A 27,844-nucleotide genomic window follows, 5' to 3' on the forward strand; every position below is an offset into this window, starting at 1 on the left:
GTGGAAATTTTCAAAATGTTTTGGTTGATGAAACTTTTCAGTTTATTTTTATTTCAAACAAAATTTTGTCTGAAATAAAAATAAACTGAAAAGTTCCATCTATATATAGATGGAACTTTTCAGTTTATTTTTATTTCAGGCAAAATTTTTTCTGAAATAAAAATAAATTGGAAAGCTTCATCTTTACCATCATGCAACACTTATAGTAAGATTAAATTGGCATATTTTTAATTTAATCATGGACAGTGAAAGGGGTAAGATATAAAGTATATCATATATTCAGAAACTTAACGTATACTTATGGGTACCAAGAAATTTTCTAGTTTGTTTAATTTGTATTGGCATAACCTATAAATGTTATTTATTCATTCCATGAGTAAGTTTCCTTTTTACACAATATTTAAACTTTTACGACTATCGGGCTTTGAAGGATGTGTTTATTTTACTGTTTTTCTTTTGTTTAATATATTGTATGTTTTCTACTTACCGTACCTTTACGTCTATTTTCATCAATATTCTGTCAGTTACCATTTGTACGATTGTGAAATACAGAATAAGCATTCAAATGTTTTTCATGTGAACTCCATTTGTGTTCTACAGAAAATAGTTTTATTTGTATTCTAAAATTCTTGTTTATCCTAGTAAGTACATTTACATACCTTGATAGATGGATTTCATTAGCTGAGAATTTTTCGACGATTTATTAAAGCAATGAATGGCGATACATGATCATACACATTACACATGGTGCATATATGTAGTGTTAGGGGTACTATTTGGAGAATAGTCCAATAACGTACATGTAAATACGGTATCAAATACTTCATTCAAAGATCTTATATTATACACTTTCTTAGCTCACCTCAAAGTATGTAATACCCTCGGCGTCGGTGTTGGCGTTCCGGGTTAAGGTTAAGTTTTTTGGAGCAGTTTTCTTTTTAAGTACTTCTATGTCCTATATTGATTAGACTTGCATGGAATATGTTTCTGGTGTGTTTCATTGTACCAGTCAAAGTTTCAGATGCTGCAATTTCAGCAAAGGAATGACAAGATTAATGTTTTTGGAGCAGATAAACATTTTTGGTGCAGTTTTGGTGTCAGTCTCATTTCCGAGTTACTATAAGCCCTATGTTGACCAAATTTGCATGGATGGTAAATCTTAAGATGCAAACTTCCACGTTTGAAACTGAAACTGTTTTATAAAAACAGAAACCATTTCTTAATACCACTAATGTAATCAACAGAAATATCTTCTATATAGATATCTTTATTTTTGGTATTATGTTGGGGAAACACTACTGAATGTTATCAAAAGATAAAACAACTTTTAATACTACCGATATAATGAACGCGAAGTTTCAATCGAAAAGTTTATCCAGGGTTTTTCTGCGGGGAAACACGTCTTAGAAACTGAAACTGCGTGTTTTCAAAAAAAAAAAAAAAATAATTACTGTAATAAACAGATTTATGTTCTCTATATATATGTTTATCTGTGTATTTTAATGGCGGGGCTCTATTAATTATAAAGGAAAAATACATGAAAATCTTCCTCTGCTCCTGGGTATTAAAGATTATAAGCACATAGTTATGTTAAACAAGAGTGCATCTTAAAAAATTGTGAGTTTTATGACTCAATTGTCAGGGTACTGCTGTTAGGAGGGGCTCTATTGATTATATAATGAAAATTATTAAGTTTTCAAAAATAAACTTCTCTGTTCATGGGTATTAAACCAATAAAACTAAGTAGGTACGTATGTAGTTATGATGTAGATGGATGCCTCTTCAAGAATTGAGAATTTCGTGGCCCCTGGATTAGTGAATCCGGTGTAAGGAGGGGGCTCTTCTGATCATAAAGTAAAGATACTTTAATTCTTTTAAAAATCGTCTTCTTTGCTTTGCTTCTGGGATTTAAACAAACTAAGTATAAAGTTATTATGAGCAAGACTGTTTCTTACGAAATTGTGAATTTTGTGGCCCCTGGATTGGGGGTTGTGGTGTTATGACAGGGCTCCTTTGATTACGTAGTGAAAATACATTGGTTCTTCTAAAATCTTCACCTCTGCTCCTTGTTATTAAACTAATGAACTACTGTACCATCATCGCGAATTGGCTCTTCAATGTCAAATCACGAAAATAATAATTAACGAATGGACGGTTAATAAAGAGATTTTACATATATTTCAGCACGATTAAAAACAGAAGGGAGTAATTTCATTTCGCGGGTGGTGCTTCTTGCGAAATTACGCGATAATTTATTTCACTCGTATAATTAGGAATCTACAGTATATTCGTACATACAGTGTAGCTATGATGTGGAAAAATGCCTCTTCCAAAATTGTGAATTTCATGGCCCCTGGGTTAGGGGCTATGGTATAAGGGCGGTGCTCTAAGGATTATATATATATATATTGAAAATGCATGAATTCTTTGAAAATATTTTCTATTGGAGCTGGGTATTATGCCAATCATCTTAGTATATATATATTTATAATGATAAAAAAGGTGCATCTATCGAAATGATTAATTTTATGTTACCTGGGTTAGGGGTATCGGGAGGGGTGATTACAGTACATAGTCTGAAGATAAATAAATGCTTTACAGTATGCTCTTTGGTATTAATCAACCATTTATGATGAAATAAAATTTATGACTAAATTTCCGAAATTTTGAAACATGTAGCCCCAGGGTAAGTTGCTTTTGTTGGTTGGTTTGCACGACTGATTATAAGCAAAGAAGGATTTGGAGATAACGAACAGTATTCAATTCAATATCGAAGTCCATAAAACAATACAAAATAGGAGCAGAGCAAACACTGAGCTCTGAAACATCAGAGGTGGGATCAGGTACCATGGACCCCCCGGTCAATGATCTACGCATACGGGGTCACTTTTCTTCGTTACCCCGGAAAGTAAAGGGAATTACCCTGAAACAAGTGCAATAAAAGACACTGATTTACTCCAATTTCATAAATATTTTAGGCGATGGGGCAGATATGAAAACGAAGACGTTGACACTTTGACAAAATGTATCAAATATATGTTTCAAGCGCAATGTAAGACTGAGAGGAAATATGAAACCCATCTATACCTATATATTAAACAATCCGGACGTAAAAGATTTTTTGTATTTCATAAATGCATGTATAATAAAGTGAAATCAGCAATTACTTCATAAAAGCATATACATGATGTACAGTGCAAATAAACAAAAATCTTATGATTTCTGATTGAGAGGAAAGAAGGGAAAAAGAAAGAAAGATAGATAGAAAGGAGAAAGAAGCTACTTATTAACACATGAAGAAAAGAAACCTTGTCTGTATAAACTTATATTTGATCACAGTTGGTGATTCTAAAATCATGCAAAATAGTTAGAGCGTTATAAGTATGAAAAAACAATTTTCCCTTGATGATATACATGTACTTCAAAGTTGAAAGATGAGTTTTGATATCTATTAGTAGTCCATGGATTGATAATTTTTCATCAAGACACCGTTTTTTGTATATGCAGGATTTGATAATCAGGAATATCTGGTACAAATTCTTACAACTTGAATCAAGATCTAAACCCAAAATAATAATAAAAACAAAACAAGAATCACTTGGAATTACAATAGCCCTTGTCTGACAAAATTCAAAAAATAGTAATGAGATCTTGAACAATGGACATTCCAACAGTATGTGATGAATTGTCTCTTAAGCTGAATTACTGGGATTAACCATTTCACTATCTTTCATTTTTACTTTAAATATAAATACATTAGTGGCTAAGATTTGATGGTTGATTCTATATTGTAGCCATTGTAGTTTTGTATCTTTAGTACTGATAAAAGGTAACTGGATTATTGTTTTCCATTGCAACTTGGATAAAGTGAATTTTCTTTCCTCTTTTGATTTGTAAAAAGATTTGACAATTTCTTCTGTATTTAGTGTGTCAAACATAGTTTTAGTACCTTTTTTGGATTAACAAAATAATTTTGTAAAACAATTTCATAAAATGGTACGATTGGTCTATGGTTAATTTCTTCCTTATCAATCTCCTCACTTTTTAGACTGGTTGTAAAAGAGTTTTGTAAACCACAATATGTAAGAAAATTAGTTTTAATGTTGAACTTTTTCTAGAGATCTTTTTATCCTCATTCTCATCAAGCAAATCGTTGATATATATAATATTCTCATTACAATTCAGAGAAATAGACTTTCCACCCAATTTTAATTTTATTATTTAATCAAATTGGTTGAGTTACAAATTCTTGCCATGTTTTTATCTTTATTTTATCTTGAATATCTCGAAAAGCAATAAACTCATCTATCCAAAAAGGGTTTCTTAAATTATGCAAGACATCATTGATGTAATCAGATCCAGCTAAGATTGATTGATTGTATATTGTTTAACGTCCCTCTTGAGAATTTTTCACTCATATGGAGACGTCACCGTATGCCGGTGAGGGGCTTCAAATTTAAACCTATACTCGGCACTCAGGGCCTTTGAGCAGTGAGGGTTCTTTATCGTGCCAGCGCCTACCGTGACACGGGACCTACGTTTTTAAGGTCATATTCGAATGACCCGTGACTTTCACTTCTAGTGCCGAGCGCTTGGCGAAGGAACAGCCACTACCTTTGTTTACGTCTTAGGTATGACGCGGCGCTGCGAACGAGAATCGAACCCGGGCCTCCCGATCACGAAGCGAACGCTCTACCACCGTGACCGGTATCCAGCTAAGAACACTTTGTCCAAATTCACAGTTTCATTTAATAAAATGATTTTATTTTCTATTTTGAATTTTGACTGATCAGTAATCTTTTAATCCATGATGATTTCAGACCTTTGATATAGTAATTAATTTCAATTATTTTCAGGCCTCCAATTGTATACTCTCGGGTAATTTGTTTTCTTTTAATTTTATCCACCTTAGATTTCTACAAGAAATTAAACAAAACATTGTCCAAAACGAATTTTCTTGATGGTGTTTGTAGAGAGATAAAAACGTGGTTCATTTGTGAGATATGTAGAGAATTGATCATCGTAATCCTACCAGTAGGAGTGGTATGCCTTTTGTTCCACTGATTAATAATACATGTACTTTTGATTTTTACAAGCTTTTTTGTTATAATTAAGTTTGGGAATATTAGTATGGTCAACATAAACATGAATGCCTAATATTTTTCAGCTGGTTGTCCAATTAAAATTCATTTCTGTACATAATTTTTCATTTAAATATTTCATGCTACCTATCCAAACTAAATGTGTTTTGTATGGGGCGCCGTTTTGGTATTTACTGCCAAAAAGTGATATCACCTATTCGAATAGGTGATATCATTTATTCGAATAGTTGATATCACCTATTCAAATAGGTGATATCACCTATTCATTTTCAATAGGTGATATCACCTATTCGAAAAGGTGATATCACTTATTCAAATAGGTGATATCACCTATTTGTTTCCAATAGGTGATATCACCTATTCGAATAGGTGATATCACCTATTCGAATAAGTGATATCAATTATTCAGATTTTGAATAGGTGATATCACCTATTCGAATAGGCGATATCACCTATTCGAATAAGTGATTTCACCTATTCGAATAGGTGATATCACCTATTTGAATTTCTAAATACATTAAAAAATGAATGCTCCTTATATCATACAGATTACAACTGGAACCAAGAAAATTCGGACTTACCAGTTTTCATGCGTTTTTTTATTTTTTTTTTTAAAGTTTACTTAATAGATTTTTTTTAAACTAACAATTAAATCTATATACCGGTATTTCAGAAAGATAAATTTAATTTATGATCGAAACAAACAACAATTTCTAAAAGGGTTGATTAAAAAAAAATACAAAGTCTCCTAGAGTGATGAGTTATACAACGAAAGTGAAAGTAAATAAGATTTAGCCGTCCAGGGATTTTTTTTTATTCATAAATAATTTAAACAGGTGATATCACCTATACGAATAGGGGATATCACCTATTCGTGCTGAATAGGTGATATCACATATTCGAATAGGTGATATCACTTACTCGAATAGGTGATATCACCTATTCAATTTGAATAAGTGATATCACTCATTTTAATAGGTGATATCACCTTTTCAATTTGAATAGGTGATATCACTCATTCGAATAGGTTATATCACCCATTCGAATAAATGATATCACTTATTCAAATCAAATAGGTAATATCACCAATTCGAAAAGGTGATATCACGTATTTAAATAGGTGATATCACCTATTCGAATAGGTGATATCACCTATTCAAAATCTGAATAGGTGATATCACCTATTCGAATAGGTGATATCACCAATTAAATAGGTGAGATCACTTTTTGGCAGTAAATACCAAAAGGGCGCCCCATAGTTTTGAGATTTTTGCCCAGAAAGTGCATTAAAATGAATTTGTTCCTGAATAGCGGCTCTCAGGGATTTCTCAGTCCCATCTAGAATTACTGCAGTATCATCAACAAACTGATATCTTTTATATTTTTGTTATTTTCATATTGAGAGCAATAAACTCCGCACATAAAACAAATACGAAGAAATTTGTACACCTTGGCGACAGCTTCAGCTAGGTTTAACAAAATTGAGGGGCATCCTTCTTGTGTGACAGATGATTCTATATTGCTTTGAAAAGTTGATATCCACGATTAATGAATGGATCGACTAAAATAAAAAAAATCTAGGCATTTATGTATGAATTTTTATGACACAGTGTCAAATGAAACAAGAATTATATTATTTGATCAGTATGTGCTGTCCTTGCTGAAAAAGCAGGTAAAACATTGTCTTTGTAAGACACATTATATAAATTGTATTTTAGGAGAAAGTGGATTTGGTTACATGTATACAAGTGGTAATCCGACTTAAACTCATTGTTTTCTTTGTAAGTAAGAAATTCTTCAACATCATTCGTCAGTTTTGCATATATTTGATATTCCAAAGAACCAAAATGAACTAGAACTGCTACATTTATATATTAGATTACAAAACTTCATAATATTCTTATAAAAATACATGGCGGGTTCCAATAAATGCTCAACCAAATCTTTTCCTTTACCCCTCACTAAGATATTAACAGAAGTGAAGGAGAAACTTCAAGAATACTTTGCAACAATATCCGTATTCTAGAAGTGGTGTAAATCAGTTTTAGATACTTAAGAATTCCAAGGAACTTTTTGACAATTTGAAATTACAAGATTTAACAAAATCAACAGCTTAAAACTAATGACTTTTCAACTTTATACACAACCATTCCCCGACATAAATCAAAGTCCAGACTTTGACAGCTGTTCTTTTCAATAAAAATGGAACTCGGATATTCTACTTAAAAAAAGATTTCAATTGTAATCTAAAAACCAGCTCTTTGATAATCGGGATGACTTTAACTTTACAATCTCCAACTTCCCCTACTTATGTAATGTATATATTCCGAATACTGTTCTATATGTAAAATTATCAGACTGTTTGAGGCCCGTTAGGGCCGAAAACTGTCTGATAATTTTACATATAGAACAGTATTCGGAATATATCTTACTTAAAACATTGCCATTTAATTGTCCAAAATTTACCTCAAGGAGTCCGATAATAACACAATGGGAGTTTAGGCATCTATTGTTTTCTATCCGTCTGATAAGTAGATAAAAGAGATGAGACAGTAAAAATGTGAGTGAACTCTTATTCTATTTCATTCATTCAATGGCTCTTAGTTTAGCAGGGCAGGGATCCAGTGGTGAAAGAATTTTTTTTCAGGGAACTTTTTTTTTATGATGTGCATATTTAAATTGACATTGATAATGACATAATTTTGGTTGATATTATAACTATCACCATGGAAAGTAAAATGCGGATTTTTACCGAGAAGTTTTAGTTTAGATAATGGAAATATCTCAGGTAGTGTGGCCATTGGGGAACAAACATAAAATAAGGAGCCTTTCACTCTTTTTCAAAAATGGATTTAAATTCGCTAAATCAAAGTGCTGTATCAGAAAATCCTTTTAAAGAGTGGAAAGTATTAATGTTGTGGAATGTTTCAACTCAGACTTTTTTTATCAGGGATTTGCTAATTTGTAGCAACTTAAATTCCTTGCATTTGGTTTCCCTGAATTTTTCCTAACATTTTTATTGGGGGTTTCTGGAAATATTTAACCTCAATTTCACTCTTCTTTTTGTTTTTTTAAATACCGTCGGATTTTGTTATCATTGCCGTCTGATAATATTATTATCAGACTGGTTATTATTATTATCGGACGGCTACAGGTAAATTTTTAGACTGCAAGAACAAAGGCATGACGTCACAGCAATGTTTTAGGCAACAATATACCTTCATCACCTGTACAAGAAGTTTATATACCCCAGTATCTCAGTTGATTTGACACGCAATAGCATTTTCTTCGTATGAACAATGTTTAATACGAGGTAAATTATTGACAAACAAGTGGATGAAACAGGAATATCAGTAGTATCGTTTGAAGTCATCATTTCTTTAGTTTTATGGTCGACACAATTACCTTGTCAGCAAATACAATTTATCGTTGAGTCCAATGCTGACCGACGTTTTTCATACTAATTGTTTGTCCATTATTTATACACTGAATTTACGATGGATTTTTTAGTTACTTTCTGATTTTGACAAGAAACACACTGGGGTTGTGACTGATCGGTAGCGGATTTTCACTGCTCCATGACACCTGCATGATCGATCCCACCTCTGATGTTTTGCAGGCCCGTGTTTGCTCTGCTCCTATTTCATACTTTTTTCTGGACTTTGATCTTGAATACTGTTTGTTATCTCCATATGTGTCATCTTGAGATAATTAGAAACATGATCATATATGCATGGAGCCCTTTTTGTCGAATTTTGTTATGCCCCGCCATAAATATGGCCGGGGCATATAGTGTTTGTCATGTCCGTCTTCCGTCCTTCCTTCTGTCCTTTCGTCACACTGTGCGTTAGCTCTGTTCAAAGCTCAGTTTCAAAGAAAATAATCAAGATATTTTCATAAAATTTCTTAGGCTGATAGATATTGATGAGAGCTAAGCAACAGCGTCATTGTTTTTTTACCTTTCCTTTCCTTTGATCTTGACCTCACTTCTTAAATGAGTGTTTCGCTTAGGTTTAAAGATAACATTCAAGATAGTGTAATCAAACTTCATATGCTGATTCATACTGATGATAGCTATTCAACTGCCTCAACATTTTTACCCTCACCTTTCCTTTGACATTCACCTCACTTTTGTTAATTGGGTATTTAGCTCAGTTTCAAAGATACCATCCAATATATTTTTATCAAACATCATATGCTGATACATACTGATAGGAGCTCTTCAACTGCATCAACATTTTTTACCTTGACCTTTCGTTTGACCTCAGTCTTCGTAAATTAGAGTCAAATTTTATATCTTTATACATACTGATGAGAGTTATTCATTAGCATCAAGATTTTGACCTTGACCGTTCATTTGACCTTGATCTCACTTTTATCAAATTGTGTTTAAGTCAATTTAAAGAAACTATTCATTATATTAATTTTTATTATTTTTCAAATTCATATGCTGATACATATATGATGAGAGCTTTTTAACTGCATCAAGATTTTTGACATTGGCCCTTCTTTGCCCTTGACCTCACTTTCCCTTCCATTAGTGTTAAAACTTCATATGCTGACATACATACTGATGTAAGCAATTCAACTGCGTCATTTTTCAAGATATTCTGAAATTTTATACACCAATTCTTTTCATATTACATTACTGATATACCCTCGGCGGGGCATTCATGTCCTATGGACATATTTCTAGTTATGTCATTAATTCTTCTTCTTTTATAGAATGCAGAAACGTTTCCTTCAGCAAGATAAAAGTTCTTTCACGGGCTAAGGCGGGTGTAGAAAACCTCCTAGAAAATTTCAAAGACCTTATGGAATGCACAGAAGGTAAATTCCAACAACAGATTACACAAAAGCGACTAAATTGTATTTTATGAACTAAAAATTCTTTCTCGAGATAAATTTAATGGATGTGTTTTAGGCCATGTAGATTTTAATTTTTTTTTTTTTAAAGTATTATTTTCAGAAAATAGTGTTTGATTGCACTAAATATTACGAGGGGCGTTCAATAAATAATGTCATTTGCTCGATGACATACAACATAGTAGTCTGACATAAAGCTTGACTTTCTCTCATTATTGAATCATCAATAAATTTATAACAGTTTATGTGACAACTTTTCATTACATGGTTTTATCGTGAGAAGCTGGGAAACAAGGGCTATTCGAGTCACTGCATTATAAATGAATGGTAAAGAATCAGTAAACTAGATTGAAAATAAAAGTTACATTAAAGCTAATGTAAAACTTGTTAAAATTCACAAAGAAATATTCACTGAAATATGTGACATTTACAGCAACCGATGCCTGTTTTATAGACAAATAAGCAGGTGGATTTCAAAGATAAAAAATTATATAATGGGCATCAAAAATGGGTACCCTCCTTGCCAACAAAAATTATAAGAACTTATGTACTGTTTGCCAAATTTCAACAAATTATATTTGATGTATGATTTGTATGATTTACTTTACGACACATAGCAAATCTTATAGACATCATATCGGGAGTATTTTACACTGTTTTTAAGAAACGTTTAACAGTAATTAAGGTTGGTACTCTATGGTCACCCTGTATTTTGAAAAATGAGTGAAAACGACAGCGTGTACAAAAGTTTTAACAATTATTTTAAAATATCAGTGATTGTAGTAGTCCATGTTTGTTTTATATTCAAACAGATATTGGAAATTGAATGTATTGCTCAAAACCATTTAAAGAAAATTTACCATAAGATGTACTTGATAAAAACGGCGAAGGTCTGTCAAGAGCAAAGGTATGCAAGAGCACAAAACATATTTATATGCAATTTTCTTAAATATTAGTGGTATTGTTGTTCAAATTCGTATTCGGGGAGACAGTTTAATATCTTGAGGTGTCTAGAAAGCAGTTTTTTGCAAAGAAATCGAAAGGTTTATCAGAGAAAGAACCCAGAATCAAGAACCAACTACATTGAATTTCTTCATGACAGCGTTTAAACCCGCATGCCCTAAAGAGTAAAGTGGTTTACGGGATAAACAGAAAGTTAATGTTTTTTCACATTAACAATATTTGCCAGATCTTTGACTTTTTGACTTGTTTCTATTTCCAAACATGAATAAAACACCTTTCAGAAGGAAAAAACAAGTCCAGGAAATCATTGGATCTGCCTTTGACCAGTATACTAAGGGTCGTTCCCAAAAATGAGTTCTAAAAACAATCAGAAATTGGATAAAAAATGTTACGGACATGTGTTTGAATTGAAATAGATTTATAAGTAAAATCATGAAGACTTAATCATTGAAAAGTGTCGTTCGCTTCTTTCTGAGCCCCAATGACATTATTTATTGAACGCCCCTCGTATTTGTTGGCACGATTTATTAGAGAGGTTAAGCAGATGACCGTGTACGTATACGTGTACGAGTAGCTAGGGAAATCCCCTAATTTATTACGATTTACGAGGGATTATCAAAAAAAAATCGTGGACTGGGGCTATAAAATTAGTACCTTGTAGTCTGAGCTTACAATTTTTTAAAACTACCAAAAATAAAAAAAATGTTGATAATTTTAGCTTGATACGTTCATTATTTCCCAAATCATTATAAAACATTGATGTAACCATCAATTGTCGCCCGGGAAATATACTCGTATAAAGTAAACAATGGGAATGAGTCTTGAACATCAGACCGCTTAGATATGTGTGAAAAAAGGCATGCATCTAAATGATGGAGACGATAGTCGAGTTTATTTTGAAAACTTAAAGTCGGATAAAAATCGAACAAAAAAGTCAATATAAAACACGAAGTGTAAAAAGTACTTTTTTATGCGACATGTAAAATTCGATGTTCTAAAAAGGGGACCTGCCGTTTTTTCTGATAGTAAATGATAAGCAACTTTATATATTAAATAAATATGAAAAAAACATATATTTTTACAAATTTACTTTATGGAAGTAAATATGTTCTGTATCTCGTAATTTATAAAGGGAAAGGAAATTCTGATTAACAATCTTTTTAATGTTTAGAAAACCTTTACATGTATAATTCTGAATAACTTCCCCCATACCTCATTCCCCATACAACAACACTTAAACCTAAATGTTCCTCCGGGCTGCAATAAAAACGACATTATATCATCACCAGGCGCCGTCACCGTTCAGTTTCATGACGTCCGATAACGTCATTGTTTTTTGTTTTTCAATGTCTGCTTTTTATACCTCATACACTTATTTTGATGAGGTTTCCTGGAGCTGAGTAAGGACTTCAATCCGCTTTGATTATATGACTTTACAATAATATGAACAGCGGCTTGCAATGCATATATATAATATTGCAAATGGATTCATACATTGGGAGAGATCTTCGCTTGATTGTGCCAGCATATTTTGTTTTTTTGGAGTTCAATATCTACAACACATGATCAACATCAGTTTTTGACTTGATTGATTTTTCACACCATGACTACAAATCGTCCTTATCTGTGCATTCCTTTTCTCTCTGAATCTATTTTGGCTTTAAAAACAAGTACTTTGATTTATTTCTACATAGCCAGATTAAACCTTTCCTAGGTCTATGCCATTTTTTAATGGGCAAAACTTTATAGAATGTTTGAAAAGGACACCCCTCCCCCTTTTTGAAGTCAGTTTCAAGCAATATTTGTTTGGATACTCCATGTAAAATTTACGATAAAATTCCATGGAATTTCCAGAATGAGGTAAAAATTCAAAATTTTATGGAGCAATAGTGTCCCAAACAATATCTGAATTAACGGGAGTTTTGGATGTCAAATATTTATATTAAAATATTTTTCTCAGTTACACGTAGGTCGACAAAACGTTGTTTTCGAAGTTGTGCCGCCTGGACATACTCTAGCTTACAAAAACTTTTCTTATTTATTAAAAAAAAGAAATTTATGATTTGTGGTTTATTCTATAGATATGAAAGATGTTGCTTACTAATTATATTAAAATTCGTTGATATACCTAAAACGGTTTTAATTTTACGGCACTAGTCCACGAACTTTTTGATACCCCCTCGTACGTCATCACTTTAAAATTTACATACCGCGTAGTTTTAAAAGTTGTACACGACGTGTAGATTCGCAAGTACACGTAGGTGAAAACTTGTACTTCTTAAACTCTAATTACGGAATAAATATTTTTAAGTGGGTATTTAGTGTGAAGTTGAGAGTTCATTTCGAACATCCAATGTATCTTTTTTTTATTTCAAGTCATAGATTCATTTGATATAAATGGATTGTAAAGTGGCATGTTGAAATGACGTTTTACACGTACCAGTACACCTGCAGTTTGTTAAAGAGATCACGATGATAGTTACACGCACGTTTAAAATCACTTCTAGGTTTACACGTATATTGTACAAGTAAACGTACACGGTCAAATGCTTAACCTCTCTTAAACGTTTGCACGACATATTATAAAACATGTGTTTTGAAAAGAAAAAATTAGGAAAACTTTTTTTACAGCTAATAAAAGTAATTTTTCATGCATATATAACACAATTATCAATTTTACACTGTCTAAGTATTTACAGCAACAGAGCTCTGTTATGTTGGGATGTATATTTTATTTGTAATGGTGGTCCAGAATCATATATCAATTATTATGAATTCTATCATCATGTTGTCACAGATATAGCTTATATATTGTAAAAGCTTCATATTTGGCTTCCCATTTCAGTTTTAGTAAAATATACCAGATTACATAACAGACTCTCGTTGTTATTCTCTTTTTAATTATTGAAATTCACGTTTCCATTTGCTAAATTTAAGGAAAAATTTTATAAGACTTAAAAATAATTTATTACTTGCTAATTTTTAAATGTACACGTACAATGGCATTTTGTGAGTGCAGAAAGGTCGCAACTGGTTAAGCGAGGTAATTAGAAACATTTTCTTTTCCACAAGCTTTAAAGGGTCTCTTTCAACAATGACGTTGTCAGACGTCATGAAAGTCAATGACAAAGGCGCCGGATGATCATATAATGTTGCTTTTATTTGATAATAATTTGGCAAATAATGAACGTATCAAGCAAAAGTTTTCAATATTTATTTATTTTCTTGGTGTTTTATGTTCCTGATAAATTTTGAAAGCACACTACATTAGTCTCAGTCTACGAACTTTTTGATAACCCTCCTATATGTGTAAAACGCAATTACGATGCAAAAGGGTCACCATAGAACCAAAAAAAAAGGAATCTGACACCGTTTTTGTTTCGAATTTTAATTAAGCTGTGTGTGTAGGTAGTAAAGATGTCATTAGCAACACTGATAAGATATTTTAAGATTTAGTCAAAAATGAAGATCAAGGACATGGGAACACGGAATCATTTCGACACAGTTACATGTATAAATGCACTTGTCCAATATGAAAACCCTATCATATGTCATTCAAAAGTAATCACCTCACTATTTTTATTCTGAATTAAGTCAACCATAAAAGTCAGGGGTAAAAAAACAGATTGATCGGAAACATCTTGTCATGTGAAATGCAGATGGTGAATATGAAATCCCTTACTCTTTTCAATACTCATTATCATTAAGCAGACAATTCTTAAAGATTATACCTACGGCTTCTAAATGTTTTTTTAGTAAAAATAGGATGAGATGGAAGTTTTTCGTTTGTGTAATATACCGGTATTTGAAATATATGACAAATCCCCCACCCAAAAAATTGAAAGTAAACTTTCAAAAATATTTTTTTCGAAAATAATCTCATAAGAAGATGGTTATTGGTATTTCATTCATGTTTATACTTTTAATTTATTTTTTTTTCTAATATCCCACGATAATAATCATATGACCTATTTATTGCCATGGACATATGTTTAGTCTCACACCAATTCCTTCCTCCCAATGACAGCTGGTTCATACGGGCATTATGCACACATCCATAAACTACATGTACATGTGTACATGTATATATTTTATATATCAGTCCCACATATCAACAATAATGTCATCAGTCTTTTTATAGATAACATTGGTCAAGATGGATGCCCCCCATTGCAAATGGCCATTGGTGCAGAATCGGAGAAAGCACTGATGAAAGTCGATGAGATTAAAAGTCTCATCAGTGGTAAGTAGTAGTTTTACATCTTTAAACTGATTAAAGACATGATATAACATGTATACACAATTATTATAGAGCTACAACGTAGAAGTTGGAAATAATTATTAATTCAAATTGCTTCCATTTTGACATTTCTTCCTATCTTATCACTTCTTTAAGACTGGTAAATAACACAACAAACAAATAAATTATACGGAGAGGAAAAAGAAACGCAGGGTAGCATAATTGTTGATAAAAATTTGACAACATGACCGAAAATTACAAAAATTGGTCAGATGGGAAATTTAGTTACTGTGCATCAAATTCAGTATTCAGAATTACTCAAGCTTAAAATTTATGACGTCACGTAGGGAAAACGCTAAAAAGCCCAAAACACGTGCAATTTGATAACGACGTGTTTGTTTACAAATCTTGTTGCATTATTTGATGCATATGAGGTATGCAAATCGTTTTTCAATATTAAGAGACATGATGAATTTATTGCAATCTTGGCACAGTTTACGGAAGTTCAATGGGGTCTTGTTTTTGAATTGCCTAATTAATGAAAAAAGCAACAACGGTTCATTAAGCAGTCTCTTGACCATTTTCCCCAATAAAACTTTTTAGTCGTTGTCAGAGAGGGTCTGGAGTGGATTTCAATCAACTGTGACGCTGACGTTAACGCGAAACAGAGCCATGTTACGAGCGGGTTATTCATCCTGCCATCTCTTAAATCGCCACCTTACTACCACAAAAACAACCATTTATAGTGTACACGATTATAATCATTACATTCATACGAAATTTGAAAGAAAACAATTCCGCAATTTGGTTTTTTGAGCCAGTCAACTTACTGTTGTATTCCTCTCACTGACGCATGCGCGCGTCGTTTGACTTATTTTTTTGCGTGGTTACCCATGCTAAATTTAGCCAGGGTTTAAAGGATAAACACTCTGATGAAATTCCCTGCAAAAGAGAAATAAGACTCTGACAGATGTACGAGATGGATATTGAAGATAATGAGAGTTTTTGATTTTCCCTTTTGGGGGATATCGTCATTTTAGCTTCAATTACTCATGAATAACTACACAAAATCATTTGAGAATTTGGTTATATCTTTTTGAAAGATGATTTTAAAAGTTAGATAGGAAAACTAAAAAGTATTTTGAGAAAAACAAATTTTATTCACCTCAAAAGTTAATCTCTGTTGAGATTCTGCTAGGCAAGATATTTGGACTTACGCCTACAGAATCTCTGGACACTTCTTCATAATTCATGTCTGGAAATTGAGCCCCAACTTTGGCCGACTATAGCAAGAATTATTTACATAGGCAACACTGCTGCTCGCTTCAATTTAGTCATTTGGTTGTTTATTTGACTCTCTGTCACTAATATTTCTACATAACTTACTGTTTAGGTATGTAAATCCCAACATTTGAGGAGGTAAACAATTTCGTCACAAGAGCCGTGTTTTTTTTGAATGGAGATGTCAGTGAATAATTTTATGTTTGTATTTACATGTCTAAACAGTAAGTTATGTAGAAATTAAATTGACAGAGAGTCAAATTAACAACCAAATGACTAAAATGAAGCGAGCGGCAGTGTTGCCTATGTAAATAATTCTTGCTATAGTCGGCCAAAGTTGGGGCTCAATTTCCAGACATGAATTATGAAGAAGTGTCCAGAGATTCTGTAGGCGTCAGTCCAAATATCTAGCCTAGCAGAATCTCAACAGAGATTACTCAAAAGTTTACCCTGCGTTTCTTTTTCCCTTCAGTATATATTGATTCAAAAGTTATATTTTGTGCAATTTTCTCTTTGATGTGTATTATAATAAGTAAAAATATTCCATCGTGTTAAGTTTTAGCTCACCTGAGTCCAAGGCTCATGTGAGCTATTCTGATCGAAATGTTGTCTGCTGTCGTCGTGCTTTTTTATTTCCAACTTCTAAAGAACAACTGGGGCAATTTCAATTTATTTTGATTTGATATTGAAGCATTCTTGGCTAGTGAAATTTAAGGGGTTTTTTTTATATTATGAACGCTGGCGGTTGAATGGGGGACCAGCAAGGTATCAAAAATATTATACAAAAGAATATAAGGGATATATCAATAAAAAATTCTTTTCAAGAACATGAAAGCCAGTCATCTGAATGAAGAAACATTTAGGTAATGAAGATTACTATCGTGTTCAGATCATGTCCATGATGTCCGTCCCTAAGAGTAAAACAAGGCCTCGATAGAAGTTCAATTGTAGGGAACATTTCAATACTTAACTGATTTCTTTTTTCTCCACGCCAAAGTGCTTTCGGTGAGCGATGTGGCTCATAAACCAAGTGTAAGATGTTATGTTTTAGATTTAGAGAAAATGGTTTTTGATAATAATGAAGGAAGAGCCGAAATAAAAAGAAAGATGTGCAGCAAAAAAGCAACAATTAATACATGTTCATTGGAAACAGAAGGTTAGTTTGTATCACATGATTTTCATACGAACAATTTAACTGCACACACAATGATGATATAATTCATTCCCCTTTAACCTTAATTCATTCAGCACTCCTATGTATTGCAAATAATATCCATAACTTCTTGAGAAAAATATGACAAAAAAGAAATCTGTGATTTCTTTAGAAGCAAGGGTGGATATATTTTGGAATCTCAAAGTGAGCACTCGTTTGCTTAATATTTTGTTTATTTTCTTTTGGATATATTTCATTTGTCTGCCCAAATCAAAACCACACTTTAGATTAAAGTTGAAAAGTAAAATTTGGTTACTTTATAGCTTAAAGTATGATATCAAATGTTTTGTTCTCGCCGCACACAATATCAACAAAAAGCACATAAAAACGACATGCATTGAGCAAACATGTAGATCTTAATCCAGTTTTGGTAATGACTGTATGTATTCAAATATGCATAGTGATATGTTAGAAACTTTTTTTATTCTTGGTTTGGTAGAGACATCGAATGTGTTACTTATTAATTGATGAAGATTAAAAAACACTTTACGATGGGCGTGCCTGATTTGTCTACACCTTACATCCAGTGTGAGCTTTTCAATTATCAAGTTTAAAAGTGTACGCTTTAGAAAGATTTGGCCCCAGGGTCAGTTGTTCCTGTGGGATGGGTTGCACAACTGATAATGTGAAATGCATTTTCTCTGTTACTGTGATCTACCTCTGTGTATTAGGTAACCAAAGTAAGTATGTTGAGTGTATAATTATGATGAGCAATAGTGTCTCTTTCAAAATTGTGAATTTCAAGGCCTCTAGTTTAAAACTTGAATCAAATTTAATTATTGGAAAGTTCTTACATGAAATTCGGGTGATCTTTAAGGCCCATGGGCATCTTTTTTGAATTTTTTGGCCTTGAAGTTAAAGAATTTACCTTTTTTCGAAATACTATAAACCAGTCTTTCCCTTACTTTGAGTATCTCCATTTTTGACGCCTTGACATCGGAGATAGGTACTTTTGAAGATTTTGAGCTTGGTCATAATTTCTAAACACGTGATGCTAGGGCTTTAATACTATATTATGTGTATAGTTGTGTCAATACACATCTTTGGCTTTCACATTTTGACTTTGGAATTGACCTGCGTTATTGCTTTTAGCCTTGACTAGAAGTTCAGCACCATTTTAAGGAATGTCATTCATATCTCACAGATGTCTTTTTATGATAAAATCTTATATGGTACCAGTCCCTATGACATCATGGCTTTGACTTTAAAGTTTGACCTACTAATAATCTTTAACCCGTGCTACGATTTTAGAAAAATGAAAAACCACAGTCCAGTGTACTTTTTTAACGTCAGTATAATTAAAAGTATGACCTTTACAACCATTCCTTATGATAAATTAAAATATTGGGTGATTTAAACTTATATCTTGTTTATATAGTAAAAATGCATAATTTTTTTGAAAATTTCTTCTCTGCTCCTGAGTATTAAATCAATTAACTATGTACTTAGTTATGACGAGGAAGGAAGCTTCTTTCCAATTTATGAATTTCAGGGACCTTGGGTCAGGGGCTCTGGCGCTAAGGCAGGGCTCTAATGTTATAGTGAGAATGCTTGAAAATTTTTCTAATTTTTTCCCCTTTGCTCCTGGTAAATTTGCCAATGATCTAAAAGAATACCGGTATTTATGATGAAGAAATGTGCCTTTCTCAAAATTGTTCATTTCAGGACTCCTGGGGCAAGGGTACGCGGGGGTACTTTGAAAATAAGTTGATGCTTTGAAATCTGCTCTTTGGTATTAATCAACAAAATGATGAAGTAAAATTTATGATAAAATTTTCAAAATGTTAAAATATGTGACCTTACCCAAGGTCAGTGGTTCCTGTGGGGTGAACAACTGGTAGTTATAAAGAGGAAATACATTTTCTCTTTGTTACTAGCTAACATCGATATTAAGTAACCAAAGTCAGCATGCTAAGTGTAAAATTATGAAAAGCAAATTTCTTTCAAAATCGTGAATTTCATGGCTTTTAGTTTAAAACAAAAACCATATTCAAATGCTGGAAAGTTGTTATATGACAATCAAGTGATATATACGGGCCTTGGGCCTCTTATTCTAACTGACATATTTCATACCAATTGTCAGCCCTTTATTTTATAAAAAAAAAAATGACTATTTGACGAATTATTCAGTATGCTGAAACTTGCAAAGGTCCTACAGCAGGAGTGACTGTTCAACAAGAGATATTTACTTGATCCCACATCCTAGGGTCCGTGATTTTTATGCCCTTATCACAGATTTGTACTGTTTGCATGTTGTTTTTTTTTATCGATCGCTTACTTTATCTTAAGCTTCGCCTTTTGTCGTTCAAAGTTGTACTAACTAGATGCCTAGAATTTTATATGTCACAAGTCTATTCCTTATGATTACAAGACCTTTCTTCAGGCTAACTATTTCTAACCTCCTGACCTTAGAATAAAATTTACTTTGGAATCTTAACCTTAACATGAACGGTTTGTGTATGGGTGTCAAAATTCTATTTCTTTTTACATTGTATTCGGCATATGTAGTACCAGATGCATTTTAACCTAATTAAAAAGGCTCATCTTGGCATGGAACTGCCTTACGGGGGTATCAATGCTCCACCTTTACATCTATTTCTCGTCTTAAATTTCGATAGGAAAGAAGTTGACAGATGATGTTAACTGGATAAAGGCAATAGGTAAATACTTTATCATAATTTGTATGAAGAAACGAAAAAAATGATTTTAAAACATTCAAATGTTAATGTACATGTAGGATGATTAGTGTATTGTCACAGAAAAAGCAGATAGTAGGAGGTCTCCTTATGTAGTAACTCAGATGTGATCAAGGAAGACATTTATTTATGAAAATAGCAAAATTATGTTTACTTATACATTTCTCGCTAAATACTGTTGATTATTTAAATCATATATACATATGGGCTTACAAAAGCAGAAAATGATATCTTTTAAGATTTGGAATTTTTATTGAAATCATAGCACCTTTTCCTACATACTTGTACATTTATGTCATAAAACATCCTTTTGTAAGTAAAATCAGAACATGATTTGAATTCGAGTAGCATATTTGTCGAAGATAGATAAAGACAGTAAATTTTACTCGAATATATACATGTACTAAAACTGATATTTTTTTTCAATTTTATAATTAACCGAAAATTTTATAGCTCTACTCCGAGATTTTTTAATATACATGTATTTGCGCTTTATATCCTGGACAAATGTTTTAAAAACAGCATGTGGATTATTATTCGTCTGAAATGTGTAATGATACAGCACTAAGAGGATAATCCAAGCGTCATTTCTAAGAGGTATTATTGCATAAAAGATATTGATCTGGTGTGGGGGTCGGTAGAATACGCGGAATAAATGTGAAAAACAGAGTTGACGTGAGAAAAGGGCCCGAAATGATTTCCTACCTTACATTATTTTAGTAATTGACATCTTTTTTTTTTTACACTTGGAGAGCTATATCCTCTATTGTACTAAGGAATGTCTTTCAAAGAAATTATTCCTATAGAAGTAGATTTTGTTTACAGTCCTTTATTCTAGGAACTATTTTACACGTACCTAGACGGCTGTAATTGTTATATCTCTCCTCATTAACTGTATCTAATAGTTGAGTAATACATGAATAATTTTACGACGTTTCCGATTGGAATTAGCGTTTTATTAAATTTTTCACAATTTTGACAAATCGGAAAAACGATTTTTTTTTCATAGGTCTGTATAGGTCAGCTTGTGTTCTTATATGTTCTATATTAAACAATTTCTGTTACCACCTAATTCTAGCATAATTAATTCTACAAATTAATCTATAAAGTATTTAGACTTCATACGCTTATTTTATCGTTAAAATATTCCAATATTGATTAAGTGAGATAATAGTAATGTAGTGACGTATTTGGGCCCAGGATTCCAGCCCAAACATTTTTAAACTGTATATATATTCAATTAACTGTGCATGCAAGTGACAAATGTAAATGCTAGGGACCTCCATATCCACGATAATACTCTCCATACTAATTGATTGATTCATAATCTTCAAGTGACGAAGTTGGATTGCCAATTCCAAGAAATGAAGGAAGACATAAAGGAAGTGAAAATGGACATCAGTTCATTAAAGAGAGAAACAAAAGAAGTGAACTCAAATTTGGTTCACGTCAAAGAAGGCTGTAAAACTTATGGTAATTGTAATATTTATCTCAGCATTTTAACAAGCGAAAAAAGTGTACGCTGAAATTTTGACAAAGATTCAAACTTTACATCAATGTCAATTATAAAAACCAAAGGTGAAACAAACTGTATTACTATATTATAGTATTGCCTTGGACGTTTTAGGTCACCTAAGTCGCATCATCTTGCATCGTATGTTCATCGTCCGTTAACATTTGAACATTTTAAGCTTCTTCTCTGAGACCGCTAAACCAATTTCAACCAATTTTCATTGGCATATGGCATTTATGGGTTACGGGAAACAACAAATGTGAAATTTATGGTCCCTGTCTCCCAGGCCTGAGTAGTGACACTAAAACTCTTAATGCTTTCTCTTTACTCCTGCATATCAAGCTGTCATGAAGGCATGATTATAGTAAGCTTTGAGTCCTCAACCAAAATTATGATATTCATGGCCCCAAGGTTATGGGGTCTAAAGTGCTAGGGCTGGGCTATTTAGGTTTTATAGAGTACGTACATTGATCATTTTTATTCTTTTAAATCCTTTTCCTCTGCTCCTGAACAGATGAACTACCAATATGATTATTATTCGCAAAGGTTCTCCCAGAATTGTGGATTTTCTGGCCCCTAGCTTAGGGGGAATATAGAGGGATTTTAATTCGAACAAACTGATAATGAATTAATGCGCTTTGGTATCAACCAATCAAACATTTATGATGAACAATATTAATGAGCGCCTTTTACAAAATTGTAAAATGTGTGAACCCAGGGTCAGGAATTCATGTGGAGTGGGGGCACTACTGAATATTGCTGAATCACTGATTAGTTGAAATGCATTTTTTATTCTCCTATTTTGCCTATGGGTATTAAGTTACCAATAAAGTATATAAGCATGCTAAGTGTGCAGTTGTGATAAGCAGTGGTATCTCTTTCAAAACTGTAAATGCCATGGCCTCTGGTTTAAAACATAACTAAATTCAATTAATAGAAAGTTGTTACATGATGCTCCTGTGACCTCTAAGACCTATGGGACTCTCGTCTAAATGCTAAAACACATAATCTGCATATGAAAAATATTATGCATGTAACATCTCATGTGATTATCTACTCGCAGATAAAACTTTTTTTTTCAAAAACTGAACAAACATCCAAAGTAACGAAACAAAAACCCTTAAAACAAAGAAACAAAATTATTACAAATGTATGATCACTGGGAGTAAATAAATACTTATAGCTGTCTAATCGTTTCAAAGAGTTTTGTGCAGGGGTAATAGAAAATCAATTTATTTCTGTCTGCAAGCAATGTGGCATTATTTATCAAAGTCAATGATACATATGAACTATATTTCATATTGATATCTACATGTATGCCAATACTAAACATGTTAAATAGCCACATGTCTCCTGAAAGTCCATCTGCCTGTTTAAAATAAAAATAGACTAAAGTCTTACGTTTTTACCCCATAAAAAGAAATACTTGATAATATTGCGTACATAAGGTATAGTGTACATGTATGAGTATACATTTTTTAAATTCTTTATTTTTTATTATTTATTTTAAACTAATACTAGAGTAAAATTGTATTTTTTTTATTTCCACAGAAAATAGGACGGATGCCATGCAGCACAATCAATCTGTGATCATTGATGCTCTTCTTCTGGAGCGCCAGCCTCGAATAGGAAACACTACTCTGATGTAGATTTGGGGAAAGAGAAGACTAAGGTCTATAAAAAAAACTTTGAAAAAGTGAAAATTTGGGAAATATGTACACGCGACATAAAGAAGGAAGTTCACATTGGTTCATTTTTGACCCTGTGAATTTCTGAAAAATAAGAACTACCCAGTTTTCGTTGATTTATGTTATATTTCGGTTGATTTCTTGTTGCCTTCATATAAAATAAAAATGAAATTTTTTTCTCTTGTCTATGTATTATGAAGTCATGTTTCGTTAAAAATGCCCAACAATTTAAGTTTTTTTTACTAGTTTTCATAGCTCCCAATCTCTGATCTAAAATGTTGAATTATGTAATGAAAGAAAACTGTTTCAGAGGATTCTAACCCATGAATGAATTTTTGGATCGCAGGGTTGGCTCATATTTTTATCAAAAGTTGAAGATGCTCAATTTCGTCCATTTTTTTTTAAATCAAGAACATTTCAGTTTCACAACGCCTGGATTTCCAAACTTGGACTCTCAGAGGAATTTTTTTTTATAGGAAATGAAAGCACCAAGTCTCTGCTTTATGTTAGAGATCGAAATACGACGTAAGGACTTGGTCTGTTAATTAGTATATTGACAGAGCAATTTTATGGAGTACGTGAATCTACATAAACAGGTCGAATTTGAACAAAAATCACACAAATTAATATTAAAAACAGTGTGAATTTGTTATTCCTTTTATAATTGGCTCAGTTTCTATAAATTATTCAGAATGTCAGTAGTCGAAATATCTATACAGCACATGCATAAAAAAGGGATGTAGCTATAAACACGGAACGGAAAACGAAAGGGAAAGCTTAACGGAACGATGAATTAATAGAAATTTTGATATCAAATTAAGTATTTACTAAATACGGCTTTAACTTAGAAATAGGAAGCGGTATTCTGTATGCAAAACACGTAGATGTACATGTTGTTACACAATGTATATAAATTAAAAGTTATGGTTAAACCGTAACAATGTGATTTAATTAAATGTTTAAAATCAATTAATCATAAACATCACGTGATCATTATTGATTCCTTTGACACATTACAAAATTTAATATTAAAAAATATATTTATCCACCCCCTTGGATCCACCCCAACTATCAAAACAATTACTGGTGAAATATACATGCCTTTGATCCATTACTTATCACACAAAGAAAGGTTACTTAAATGTTTAAATAAATGTGCAATAATTATTAGTATATCCCATGATGATCTACAATAAGCTTGATAAGAAATTAAAAATTCAATATCAACTCCCCTTGGATTCACCGCTCATAACTTTGGACCATGATATCACATGACTTATAAGCTAAGTGTTTGAAATCAATCAGCCATAATCAAAAAGATAAAGCTTCTTTATTAGATCAACCTACAAATAACTCATTTTGATTTGTCTGGGGTAAATGTGAAATTCAAAACCATGCAATAAACAAAGGAAAATATTGGAACCCATTCCCTCTAGATCCACCATCCTGTCTTTTGGATATTGATCACCAATCTGATTTATTCTCTTTATCATTTAATAATTATGTTGGGTATCTTCATCATCTTTATGGATGAATATATAAGAATGAAATTTAATTACATCTCGTATGTTTCTCTTTATTAACCTAACTGAAATAACCACCTACCGGCAAAAAAAACCAGGTACATGTAATGAACATGATGAAATAAGACATTTTTATCAATGCATTCAAAGCTTAATACTACGGTGTTTTATTTACCACTAGTTAGTTTTTGAAATGTATCCCTATCACCATGATCACATTCATCAGCTTAACTATTAAAACTACATTGGATAACAAATCAATTAAGTTTTTACATACATTATGTTCACTTTAATTAATGTTAGAATTTATATGTTGGAAGTGAACAATAATTCTTTATGTTTCTAATTTAGTGTTACTAGGGGTTTTGAAAAAATTTCAAATTGTGAAAATGTTTGCATTATTCAAAGAAATATACAAAAACAAGATGTGTTTGTGAAACACTATGCCCCCACAGCAACAAAGTTTGAAAAAGATATTCTTAGCAGAAAGGTTACAGTCAAGGTCACAAGGTCATTGACCTCGGTGTCGTTTGAAAGCACTTAACTAGTGAAGTAGGCATACCATATATCAAGTCTCTCTCTTCTATTGTTTAAAAGTTATACCGAAAGTTCGAAAAATCTATTTTTAGCATATAGGTCACAGTCAGGGTCAAAAGGTCATTGTCCTTGGTGTCAGTTGAAAGTGCTAAATTAGTGGAGTCTATGCATTTTATATATGAAGTCTCTATCTTGATCTGTTCAAAAGTTATGACGAAAGTTAAAGTTGATAACAAATAGAATAAAAGTAGGTCAAACTCCAAGGTCAAGGTCAAGAGGTCAAATTTGGTGGTACCCAAAGAAAGGTTTGAATCTTATCATCTGTCATGTGTAAGTCTGTTGGTCTGCTCATCCGTCACAAAAACTTAAAACCTTGGTCATAACTTTTGAATGAGATGAGATAGGGCTTTCGACATGTTCAGATTATACATGCATTCCATGTGGTAATTCCTTTCATAATGAACTAGTACATGTAACTATGTTTTTAACTAATAATGATTTTTGACCATGGTACCTTGACCTTGAAGTAGGACCTACTTTTCAAAAATCCTTTTGACTTTTGATTTAGAAGAGAGAGGGTTTCATATTTTACATGTGCATTATCTGTGACATAATATTTCTGTGCATGCTATATCTGACACCTTAATATTTACCTTCATGTTTGACCTAATTCAAAAAAGTGGTGCTACATTACATTAACTCTTCAATGAAATATGATATGTCTTCCATATTTGACAAAATATGTCTTATATGTTTTCATGGCTTTTATAACAACATTTCACCAAATATGAATAATTCACATGATACAGAAAACAAAATTATGATTCCATAAGGTACTTCCATAAATATCATATGATTGGTTCTTTGATTTTGATTTTACATCTATACCACTGCAGCAGTTGATCAGATCCACCCTTGTGAGTACCCCCATAAAAGTACATAAATCCTCCTCCCCCCATTTGGGGCTTCATTTTTGATGACCGAACTTTAATTAGTATCCATAAAAATACACTGAACTAGAACTTGATTAACCTTAGACAGGCACAATGTGACATTATAATCTAACTGATATGTGACATCCCAGCTGACAAAGTTGCAACTTGTGGGAAACAAGCTATCCATGCCAAAACATATTCCTCCTCCCTTGGGTAAGACAAAAAAACTAATAAACGGGATAAAATGACAATGTTTACATCCCAAAAAATCTTCAGTCTCAATGTGGTAATATCTACCACATAGACATTTTGCCAGAAATAACACTCAATCAAATTCATAGCATGCACAGTGTAATGGGCTAGTAATATACATGTACACAAATTTATTTCTTCGGACACCGACAGCAGAATTCCAATGGACATTATTGGGATGGTGTTAATGGAGTAATTCACACACGCTAAATCAATCAAATTGATTTAAAAACCTGCATGAATTAACCCTTATTAAAATAAAGTTTAGTTAAGTTACCTTCTTATTTCCATCATCATAACAATCAATCTAGGCAGATGGTCTTCATTTGACCCAATCGCATCATCTCGGGTCTTTCCGTCAGAGGTCGGTAAAACAACCTCGAATGAAAACTACACCATCTACACTCGCGAAATAACGGAAAGCTAAATTAATATTCCTAATACTTTTTATCGTAATTCTGTAATCAACAACAACAAAAGGGACACACACCCCCATTCCCGACGTTTCAATTACGCTGCGAATTTTATGGAACAAAATTATAGAATTTATTTAAAACCCCATCCAATCCAAAAAAAAAAAAAAAACAGAAAAGGCTTTCAGAGGCCTAATTATTTCAGTATGCATTTTACTTGATCTATTCGATCGAAACTTTCCCTCAAGTGTTGATATACAACTAACATATGTAACAGAATAATTTTTCAAAAAATATGTACATGGTCTTTCTAGAACGATTAAAAAATAACAATGATGTCATCTTTTCAAATAAAGTGTTTAGTTGCTTTCTCCCGGCCGACTGACAATTTTCATTAAAATGACCCAAATCAAAACTTTTTAAATTCCCTGCCGTGTGCGATCTTTTCTCTCTCTCATACCGCTGATGCAATAATTTTATACTGTGTGAAGAGAGAGAGAAAAAGAGAGAGAGGAAGCCATTGATAGCCTGATCACTGAATGCTAAAATGCAAAGCAGTACCCGATTGATTTAATTACAGGAGTGTTGAATCTTGAAAAGCAGTCTTAATTAAAATCCCTTT

The 27,844-nt window shown here is 32.3% G+C and overlaps 1 protein-coding gene across 2 annotated transcripts; it reads left to right on the top strand.

Moving 5' to 3' along the window:
* Window positions 1-177: 177 nt before the first annotated feature.
* Window positions 178-23,661, top strand: LOC134256775 (uncharacterized). Of its 2 annotated transcripts, XM_062739445.1 has the most exons (7): window positions 178-254; window positions 9,828-9,932; window positions 15,073-15,174; window positions 17,504-17,608; window positions 20,284-20,325; window positions 21,697-21,834; window positions 23,426-23,661. In XM_062739445.1, exons 1-7 carry the CDS (start codon window positions 239-241, stop codon window positions 23,521-23,523), a joined length of 606 nt encoding a protein of 201 aa, XP_062595429.1. In that variant the 5' UTR covers window positions 178-238; the 3' UTR covers window positions 23,524-23,661. The 2 variants fall into 2 exon arrangements, with proteins under 2 accessions (XP_062595429.1, XP_062595430.1); XM_062739446.1 differs by lacking the exon at window positions 20,284-20,325.
* The last annotated feature ends 4,183 nt before the right edge of the window (window positions 23,662-27,844 follow it).

This window comes from Saccostrea cucullata, unplaced genomic scaffold (genome assembly GCF_032062105.1).
Source record: "Saccostrea cucullata isolate Sc308-1 unplaced genomic scaffold, CSIRO_AGI_Scuc_v1 ctg1976, whole genome shotgun sequence".
NCBI lineage: Eukaryota > Metazoa > Mollusca > Bivalvia > Ostreida > Ostreidae > Saccostrea > Saccostrea cuccullata.